Consider the following 10,112-nt stretch of genomic DNA (forward strand, 5'->3'; position numbering starts at 1 on the left):
GTCATATCATTTTATTGCTATCGCTTATAGATATCGTAAATGCCGATAAATTTTTTCAGAATAACAAATTGCTGGTATTCAAATAGTGTTTTAATATGTAAAAAAATATTTATGAAAAAACTGTTGGATAATTACAAAAAAGGTAATTTTGTTTACTTGATACACATTCATTTACTCTGAATTTAACCAAATCAAATACAAAAATCATTATTGTTTATATTTATTTTTATTTCAAGGAATACTTTACACTTGGGTAAATAGCATATAAAATGTACTGAAAGTTCTTAGTTATATAAAAATGTGTTCGAAAAAATTGAACAATGCATTAAAGTATTTTTTTACTTGAGAATTGCAATGTACACGCAATTTATCTAAGGCACACAACATTTCATATATCTAATTACATAATTGATTGAAGAAAATCATAAGATATTTGTTGTACACATACTTCGCAAGTTTTCTTCAATGCTATTTAGTCAAATTTAATAAGTAGAATCATTATTACCTCATGTAAAAAAATTACTAAAATTTATATCATTTAAATTCAAGACTGCAAATTTTCAGCACGCCAGATGAATTATAAAGTAGTTTTTAACAATAACTTACGAAAACTATTAAATTCAATATAATTGTACAAACCTATATCTAATTTACGTAAATTAAATTTAGTCATTAAAAAAATGTATCTTTAAAAAAAATTAATATAGATTTTTATTTTTCTCTTCATTTAATGCAATTTCTGCTTTACTAACACTCTTTCTAATTTCTAAGCCAATCGCTGCAGCAAGCGGAGGAGGTACAGCGTTTCCAACCTGCCTATGCTTATCTTGTATATTTCCGTAAAATCGGAAACTATCTGGAAATCCTTGAGACCTGGCACATTCTCGTACACTTACAACTCTTGTTTGTTCTGGATGAAGAACTCGTCCCTTAAAAACAAAATAGAAATTTTTCTTACTCTGACAGCGCAATGAAAATTATATTAAATTATGAAAATTATATTAAAATTATACGGACAAAATAATCGAATAGAGTTGATTAAAAATTGAAAAGAATTTTCAATAATATTATTTTATATATTATTTTATATATTATTTTCAATAATATTATTTTATATAGAAAAAATATTATTTTCAATATTGTTACCTGTTTACCCATGGGCTCAGGATTGGTAATAGTGGTACTAAAGAAGCCATCCCACTCAATTCTCCCATACAGACCAGCCCAGTTGTTATGACGATTGCCAGTGTGAGGAAGACACCAGGGAATTAAAGTATTATCTTGTCTATCAAGAGGATTACAGGTTTTTCCTGTAGCACAGTTACAAACACCTCTTAACGCTCCAGTAGAACTTTTACCCGCTTTTTTATCATTGTAATTATACTTTCTGTAAAATAAAGCGACCGTAACATTTTAACCAATGTAATTTTGAAAAGTTTTAGAATCAAAACAATGTTTTACAATTTGTTACAATGTGTTCCATCGCTTAATGGGATGACAATATTTGGCAAATCGCGCCAATCAGATCCGCTCACAGTAGGAATGTGAGCCATACGAGCTTCAACTAATGCTCCTAAATCTTTACATATGTGATCTAATAACAAATTGTCACTAATTCCATTTCTAATCTGTAATTTTATAAAATATACAATCAATTTGTGTAACTATAGGAAAGTCAAATATACACAAATTTTTACCTTCTTTTGAAAGTGAGATAATGGCTCATTACCGTAGCTCATGGTATCGTCATTTTTTCCACTTTTAATAGCTGGCAAATCCGAGAGTGCATCTCGAATTGTAGTTACTTTGTACGGAGCTGAATCCGCCCAGTCATAAATTGGAAAATACTATAAGCATAAATTTTATTTTAAATTCAGTTAAAATTGTATTATTAAAATCAGCGTAAACGTAATATCACCTTTTTGTTATCTATAACAACATTTAAATTGCAGGCTGATTTGCTAAAGACATGAAGAGGATTGGGATAATTCGGAAGAAATTCACCTGGAGCGGCAGCTAGTAATATCATTCTGAAAAAATGAATTGTATAGTTGTTATTTATAAAATAAGGTTTAAAGTTGCTGGGAATACCTTCTACGTGTTTGTGGAACACCAAAGTTTCCTGCTTGAAGGATTCCAAATGTGCACTGGTATCCCATTCTTATAAGACATCTTAAAGTCAACTTTAGAACTAAACTCTTTTTAAATGTTACGAAATTCCGTACGTTTTCCATAATAAAGAATCGAGGTCGATAGTAATCACAGTACGAAAGATACGATACAACAAGTGAATTTTTGAATAGAGAATAGGCTCTGGAATTGAATCTGTTCATGCCACTAAACCCTTGGCATGGAGGTCCTCCACAAAGCAGATCCACTTCACCCTTTTGTGGTAAACGCTGTTTACCTACTGCAGTTTCACCCTAAGAATTATGTTAGCTTGATAAATTGTACAAAATACCTTCTTATAGTAGCAAACAAAATAGAAAAATAAATTACATTCAAGACTTTTTTCAAGAAAGTATTGCAATCTCCGGTAAAAACTGCAGCGTCAGGGTTATTTAGACGATAAGCATGAGCTGCAGCTTCATCTACTTCAATAGCCCATTTACTTTCACTGATCCCAGCCTGCTTTAAACCTTCAGAAAGTCCTGAAATTAAAGAAAAATCGTGCATTAGCTAAGATTGCAAAATATGACATAAAAACTGTAATTTTACCTCCGCAACCGGCGAACACATCAAGGGTTCTAAGTTTCTTCGAGATTGGAGCCCATTCTGGAGGAATGTCTATAAATTTGGATTGATGCTCTGCTTTTCTACTTTTTGATTTTAATTTGTCGCTTGTTTTGGCAATTTTTCCAATGCTACATGCTTTTGGAGGTGGATCATCAAATTCTTCATCCTTATTGATGTACATTTGAGAGAAATAAAAGCGGTTCGGTCCTGCCATTGACCATGCATCTATATCTTCTATGTTTTCTGAATATGTTAAATAACATTTCCCAGTAACACTGCTAAATGGGATGGTAATCTCTGGAAAATTAAACAAAGAAATTATAAAATAGAGATAAAAGAAGTGATTTACCTGTGGAAATACATACCTTCTTCGCTCCAATACAGAACATTAATATCAGATCGTTGTTTCAAACTTTCACTTTTATAAGTATTTTCTGGACGGTACATTTTTTTGACTTTAATATATAAATTAGAGGAAGCAAGTAATTTTACGTTTGTAGTAGCATAAATGTTTGTAATATAGCCTATATCGAAAGGTTCGGGTGTGTCGAAATTGGAACCTTTAATGCGATCATTAAATTTTCGATAGTACTCAGGAAATCTGTCTTCGTCAACTTGCTGTTTTGGTATTCTTATGATATTTTGGTAAGGAGGAGGATATTTAAACTTGAATGTTTTTGGTTGTAAATATACAACGCTACCTACACGGTACTCCTCATCTCTAAATTTAACCATGCCATACAAAACTTCTTTGCTACTTTTTTCTTCCAATTTCTCAAAAACTTGAGGTCTAGAAACAGTTTGCACGTTGGAGCATCTACTACAAGCTGCACAAAAACGGTACTTCATCTCTATTTTAGCTTCTAACTCTGGTCCAGGATCTTCGAATCTAGCAGTATTTGGGTCATAACGTTTTTGATAATAAAAAGAAGTAATGTCTTCCTTTGATTCGTCCATACTAGAGTCAACGTTGACATTACCTAAAATAATTAGAAAACAATTGGATAAAATGAAAAAATTCGTATATTACATATTTCGAACGATTATGAAAAATCATACCTAATTCATCCCAATTTTCAGGTGTTGATCTGTGAATTACCGTAGTCTTTGATTTAACATAAGAAATCGGCACATCTTGACAATCATCTACTAAAAACAGTTCACTGGAACTAGAAGTTTCCCCTAAAACGGTTTCACTTCCCCGCCATAGCCACGTCGCGTGAAACATTTTGATTCCCATTTTATTTTCCCACATATATATAACTTTTACAATTTGCAAAGGTACACTTGGATTTACAGATTCAATAAACACATAGTCATTTATTTCAATGACTTCAGAGTCAAGTTGAACAGCTTTATAAAATTCTCCTTTGGCATCAACACTAATCGGTTTACCCAACCATTCAATTTTACCAGTTCTACTTTTCAAAGAACCAAGCATTTTTCTATGAGCCAATAAACTTGGTTCTGCATCACCCTCTGCCGGATCTTGATCATCTGGATCTTCATCATTTGCTTCCTAACATTTAAAAAAATGAAACATAAATAATTTTCCGATAAAGTAAATAAAATGATTTACCTGAATTTCCATGTTTGGACAACGACGTCTTGTACACGCTTGCTTACTACGACCTGGACCTCCAAATTTAATCATATTTTTACAAGCAGCGCATTCTCCGCAATCAGGATTTTGACAATTTTCACACACTCCGCATCTTCGACGTTTAATAGTCATTGAATCTTTATTATTAGCTAGCTGATCAGGGAAAAAACTTTCAAACATATTGTTGACCAATTGAGTTGTTGTAGCCTTCGTCCAAGTTGCTTTTTTCTCTTTTTGTGCTTTTCTCATCAAACCTTGACGCCAATCGTCTTCTTGTTGTCTGGTGTTGTTGCGTTTCCTACCCTTCCTCATAGTTTTTCCTTTATTAAATGTTATTCCAGCAAGATTGATCAATGCTCTAATGCATGGAGCTGTAATCAACAGAGGATCTTCTCCTGTGGCAGATTCATCAAATGAAAGAATTTGGTCACAAATAAATTGGGCATGATGCAAGAGTATGTCTTCTGTGAACTTCGGTAACCCTTTTGGCATAGCAATAGTCTACAATCAGTTAATAAATATGTTTAACTATACAAATTACATTTGATTTACAATTCTACTTACTTGCAACTTGTTTAATAAATCTTCATATGAAGGACTTTCTTCGTCCAAAAGAAATTCTATAATTGTTTTGCTGACAAAACTTTTTTCTTTGACAGAAATCATGAAAGGAGCATATTCCTCAGATGCTTCCATAAGAACATAATCTCCAATTTCTGTACTAAAGGATAAAATTGGTTGTTCCCCTCCATCAAATCCACTAACCCACCATTCCACAATGGGACCTAAATCTTTTCCAGGGATTCCACCTTCAATTGAAGAATCATCTTCATATATTGGTTTGACATATCCAGAAAAGTAAATATTTATATTTTTCTCAATCAAGCCACCATCAAATGGGCATAAATGTCCATTTTTATCATATACACTATCAGAAAATTTAAAAGAAACATAGCACATTTAAATGAAATATAGCATTTATCAATTTATAAAATCCTATAATTTACCTAAACCCAGTAATTTTATTCAAAGCTCTTGCATCTCCTTCACTAATATCTATTTCATCTCCATTAAATAAACATAATTTGGGATCTAATAACACTGAATATTCGTCAACTGCTTCATTTGGATGGCCAATGTACAGTCTTAAATCTTCATCATTCAACTTTTGAAAACAAATGTCACAAGCAGGATCAACTGGTTTGCCAGATTTACTTCTGTTTTCATGAACTTTACTCATTTGTTTTTCTTTTATATCCATTTTTACCCGTTTGTTAGCTTGCTGCGCTTCTTCAATATTATTCTCATTTTGATTTTCTTCTTCTGCTTCTTTGCAATGTTTTTCATCATCGTTCCTCTGAATCGGTAAAATTTCTTTTGAATTCTCATCAGGCTCAGTGCCATTTGCTTCCACCAACATTTTTACTACGTTAATAACTGAAAGATATAAATGGCAATTACTAAATATTATATTTGAAATATAAGCTTAAATAGTAGTGATATACAATTATATTGTATTTACTAACCCAATAATAGGGTTCTAAAGAATTATTGTCGTCGTAAACGTGAAACTAAAAATGCGCTAAAATCGATAAATAACATAAACTGATCAAAATGAACAAAAAAAAAACTATATATATACGCCTTTTTGTAATAAAATGATAATATGCATACACTTGCAATTTCCTCGAAAAACTACCCAAACATAACCTCTAATTAAAACATTGTTCAATTTTGTTAAAAATTATCATCCAAGTTTCAAATATACTGGTATACAGCAATTTCAACAAGAAATAGAATTAATGAACTATAAAACTGTTGAAAATGATGATAAATACTAATATTTCTTGGTCTTATTAAGAACACTCATGAAAGCAAGCGCGAACTTGCTTCAGAATTGAACGCTTCTTCGGAAGTGAAATGATCGAGACTATATAGAGTACTATAAGTTTACTATATATTATAGATACACACACATACAGCAATTAACAGATATGGTCGGAACTATTCGGAACTTTCCGGTCATTTTCGATATTATATTATCGAAACGACCCTGGCAAAAAAATGATTGATTAAAAAAAAATACACCATTAGCTTCATCTTAATTTGTACCACCCGAAAATTGGTTTTTTGGAATTTGTACCCCCTCAACATTTTGAAAAAAAGCGGAAAGAACGATATTTCAGAAAACTCATACTCCTGGCAGAAAAAATGATTGATATCTTAAAAAAAAACCATTAGTTTCATTTTAATTTGTACCATCAGAAAAATGTTTTTCTGGAATTTGTACCCTCTCAAAAAATAGAGAAAAAAAAGATTTTCGTATGGTAGATTAGCAATTCAAATGAACGTATTACTGCGCATGTGCGGCGGAAAATCTTTGGGGAACGTGAGGTGGATGAAGGTGTTTTATTACTTAACACAAAGTTTAGTAATAATGTATTTATTCGTACTGTACAGACCAAAACTAAAATTAACTTATAACTTAAGTAGAGCAAGAAAGCAGGCGTGAATGCGCTGCGGCCAACTTGCTAGCGAGAGAGTGCGGAAGCCAGCTCCACGGCTCGAGGAGCTGCTTGCGTTTGTGCTGCCGCGTGGTGTCAACTCGTGGAGGCTTATCTGCCCCCACAAATCTATCTTCCAGCGAATAAATACATTATTACTAAACTTCGTGTTAAGCCATAAAACACCTTCATCCACCTCAAGTCCCCCAAAGATTTTCCGCCGCACATACGCAGTAATACGTTCATTTGAATTGCTAATCTGCCATACGAAAATCTTTTTTTTCTCTATTTTTTGAGAGGGTACAAATTCCAGAAAAACATTTTTCTGATGGTACAAATTAAAATGAAACTAGTGGTATTTTTTTTTAAGATATCAATCATTTTTCTGCCAGGAGTATGAGTTTCCGAAATATCGTTCTTACCTCTTTTTTCAAAATTTTGGGGGGGTACAAATTCCAAAAAAGCAATTTTCGGGTGGTACAAATTAAGATGAAGCTAATGGTGTATTTTTTTTTAACAATCATTTTTTTGCCAGGGTCGATTCGATGACAAAATTCTATCATTAGGTCCATGTCGTACCCATACGGTAACTGAGGTTCACTACCAAGTTAGAATTAATTTACGCCATCTTGTATTTTTATTGGATTTGGAAGTAAAAATAGTAAATATAAGAACACGGAGTGCGAACTTACTTAACCTAGTTACCTCGTGCTCGAACTTCAAAGGATTCGTAGTTTGTGTTCTTTGTGTTTATGGGACATTTAGTTTCCAGTAGTTACTTGAATTTACTTAAAATATAATATAATATAATTAGATATTTAATTAAACTTTGTTAAGATTCATTACAAGAAAAATTGTAGAACTAAAATCGACATGCCGGAGGAAGAAGAACAAAGTGATTCGGTGGAAAATATTAATGAAAATGAAAAGGTTATAACTTGGCGAGATTTGGTTGGTAGAATATTTTTATTTTATTTATTTTATATATTTTTTCTTTTTTAAATATGTAAAATCTTTGTTGATTCACAGGGTCTCATAGATAAACTCTGTGAAGCATGTCATGATTTAAAATGGGGTGTCCCAACAAAAATTCAAAGAGAGGCTATCCCTTTAACATTACAAGGTATTGCAAACTGTTATAAATAAAAAGTTTTATGAAGTGATCTTTTTTAATGTAATGCAATTATTTTAGGGAAAGATGTGATTGGATTAGCAGAAACTGGATCAGGAAAAACTGCAGCATTTGCTCTTCCGATATTACAAGCACTTTTGGAAAATCCTCAACGATATTTTGCCCTTATTTTGACTCCAACTAGAGAGTTAGCTATTCAAATTTCTGAGCAAATTGAAGCTCTTGGTAAAGATATTTGATCCATCTTTAAATAACAATAAGATAGTTTTTTTGGAGTAGATAATTTTTAATACAGTTTACACATTGCAGGAGCAAGTATTCTTGTCAAATGTGTTGTTATTGTTGGAGGTATGGATATGATGACTCAAGCATTGATGTTAGCCAAAAAACCACATATTATTATTGCTACTCCTGGTCGACTAGTTGATCATTTAGAGAACACAAAGGGCTTCAGTTTGCGTAATCTAAAATACCTGGTAATTTTAAATGATATCCCTACATCTACATTATAATAAAATGTCTTACACTATTATTTATTGAAGGTCATGGATGAAGCAGACAGAATTTTGAACATGGATTTTGAAGTAGAAGTTGACAAAATATTAAAAGTTATTCCAAGAGAAAGGAGGACTCTATTGTTTTCAGCTACAATGACTAAAAAAGTACAGAAGTTACAGCGGGCATCTTTGAGAAATCCAGTAAAAGTAGAAGTTTCCAATAAATACCAAACTGTGAAAACTTTGCAGGAGTATTACATTTTTATTCCAGTCAAATTTAAAGTACAACTATTATCATTTGTATTCTATAAAAGTATACTTTAACTCTTTTGTATTTAGATCTAATAATATTTTTATTTTGTAGGATGTGTATTTAGTTCATATTTTGAATGAACTGTCTGGAAATAGTTTTATGATCTTTTGTTCTACATGCAATAATACTATGAGAACTGCACTACTTTTACGTAATTTAGGGTTTATGGCCGTACCTTTACATGGACAAATGACACAAAACAAAAGAATTGCTGCTCTTACTAAATTTAAAGCGAAAAATAGATCAATTTTAATATCCACTGATGTTGCTAGCAGGTATATTTGTTTTGAAAAATAATTTTCCCATTCAAATTTTTTGAATTGTCATATTAATAATTTCTTTTAGGGGTCTTGATATTCCACATGTCGATGTTGTTATTAATTTTGATATACCAACACACAGTAAAGATTACATACACCGAGTTGGAAGAACTGCAAGAGCTGGCCGTTCTGGCATTGCCATTACCTTTGTTACTCAATATGATGTCGAACTGTATCAGAGAATTGAGCAACTTAAAGGTCAGCAGCTTCCTTTGTACAAAACTGAAGAGCAAGAAGTAATGGTTCTTCAAGAAAGAGTAGCAGAAGCTCTGCGATTAGTCAAGATTGTAAGAAATTTTTTAAATCTCTAACAGATAATTAAAATTTCATATTGAATAAAATATCAAATAATTTCTTTTATTTACAGGATATGAAAACTAAAGAAGAATCTAAACGAAATAGTAAAAGAAGAAATACAGAAGATGATGGTGATGACACAGAATTATCGACTGGCGTTAGGAAACGTTTTAAAGGAAAACAGAAAGGAAAGAGCAAAGGAAAAAAACATTGAAAAACATATTAATTCTAAAAAATTAAATATTGAGTTAATAATGTACATAGTAAATTTAATATTCGTTTCCACTTGCATATTTTATATCAATGAATAAATCACAGAAAAAATATTAAAGTATAACAATTTTGCCATGACCTAATAATCATTTTATCTTTATTTCGGTAAATTTTAGTTTGAGTAACTTTACTTTTATTAATAATACCACGGTCATTTAATTGTTCAAATGATACGACTATTTTACAATTATTTGAATACAAAAATTTTAATCTTTTTTTTTGCAAAAACTGTAAAAAAAACTACTTAAAAATAAACAAAAAATATAAACACAGTCATGAAAGGAAAAACGTAAAAACTAATGGTGTTGTTGATGTCAAAAATTGTTTTTAAGGAAAAATTGAAGGAAAGGATAGCGTCGGAAGACGTTAAAAATATTTTTCAAATCTTCCAATATCGTGTTAATAATATTATATTATTATACATATTAAACTTAAAT

At 31.2% G+C, this 10,112-nt stretch overlaps 2 protein-coding genes across 2 annotated transcripts; one reads left to right on the plus strand and one right to left on the minus strand.

Annotated features, from left to right (window-relative positions):
* Positions 1 to 175: 175 nt before the first annotated feature.
* On the minus strand, positions 176 to 6,236 carry LOC131671210 (DNA (cytosine-5)-methyltransferase 1-like). The gene is made up of 15 exons (XM_058947463.1): positions 6,014 to 6,236; positions 5,866 to 5,921; positions 5,347 to 5,776; positions 4,904 to 5,267; positions 4,316 to 4,840; positions 3,796 to 4,255; positions 3,102 to 3,716; positions 2,719 to 3,033; positions 2,500 to 2,651; positions 2,092 to 2,423; positions 1,919 to 2,030; positions 1,698 to 1,847; positions 1,462 to 1,628; positions 1,147 to 1,387; positions 176 to 929 (listed from the first exon to the last, which is right to left on the minus strand). Exons 3-15 carry the CDS (start codon positions 5,757 to 5,759, stop codon positions 699 to 701), a joined length of 4,077 nt encoding a protein of 1,358 aa, XP_058803446.1. The 5' UTR covers positions 5,760 to 5,776; positions 5,866 to 5,921; positions 6,014 to 6,236; the 3' UTR covers positions 176 to 698.
* A 1,242-nt stretch (positions 6,237 to 7,478) lies between these two features.
* On the plus strand, positions 7,479 to 9,708 carry LOC131671180 (ATP-dependent RNA helicase DDX47). The gene is made up of 8 exons (XM_058947423.1): positions 7,479 to 7,794; positions 7,873 to 7,966; positions 8,036 to 8,200; positions 8,285 to 8,451; positions 8,518 to 8,754; positions 8,837 to 9,060; positions 9,131 to 9,392; positions 9,473 to 9,708. Exons 1-8 carry the CDS (start codon positions 7,717 to 7,719, stop codon positions 9,614 to 9,616), a joined length of 1,371 nt encoding a protein of 456 aa, XP_058803406.1. The 5' UTR covers positions 7,479 to 7,716; the 3' UTR covers positions 9,617 to 9,708.
* Positions 9,709 to 10,112: the final 404 nt, after the last annotated feature.

This window comes from Phymastichus coffea, unplaced genomic scaffold (assembly GCF_024137745.1).
Source record: "Phymastichus coffea isolate CEN01 unplaced genomic scaffold, Cenicafe_Pcof_1.1 PCOF00120, whole genome shotgun sequence".
Lineage (NCBI taxonomy): Eukaryota > Metazoa > Arthropoda > Insecta > Hymenoptera > Eulophidae > Phymastichus > Phymastichus coffea.

Bases quoted from the DNA above. Each gene is read 5' to 3' on its own strand.
- LOC131671210 (XM_058947463.1), bottom strand. From the start codon at position 5,759: ATGTTGGTGGAAGCAAATGGCACTGAGCCTGATGAGAATTCAAAAGAA. The intron at 2,424-2,499 runs GTAATTTATTTT...CATAATTCTTAG, and splicing joins TCTTGAAAAAAGTCTTGAAT to GGTGAAACTGCAGTAGGTAA. The intron at 1,848-1,918 runs GTGATATTACGT...TTATGCTTATAG, and splicing joins TTGTTATAGATAACAAAAAG to TATTTTCCAATTTATGACTG.
- LOC131671180 (XM_058947423.1), top strand. From the start codon at position 7,717: ATGCCGGAGGAAGAAGAACAAAGTGATTCGGTGGAAAATATTAATGAA. The intron at 8,452-8,517 runs GTAATTTTAAAT...TATTTATTGAAG, and splicing joins TGCGTAATCTAAAATACCTG to GTCATGGATGAAGCAGACAG. The intron at 9,393-9,472 runs GTAAGAAATTTT...TTTTATTTACAG, and splicing joins CTCTGCGATTAGTCAAGATT to GATATGAAAACTAAAGAAGA.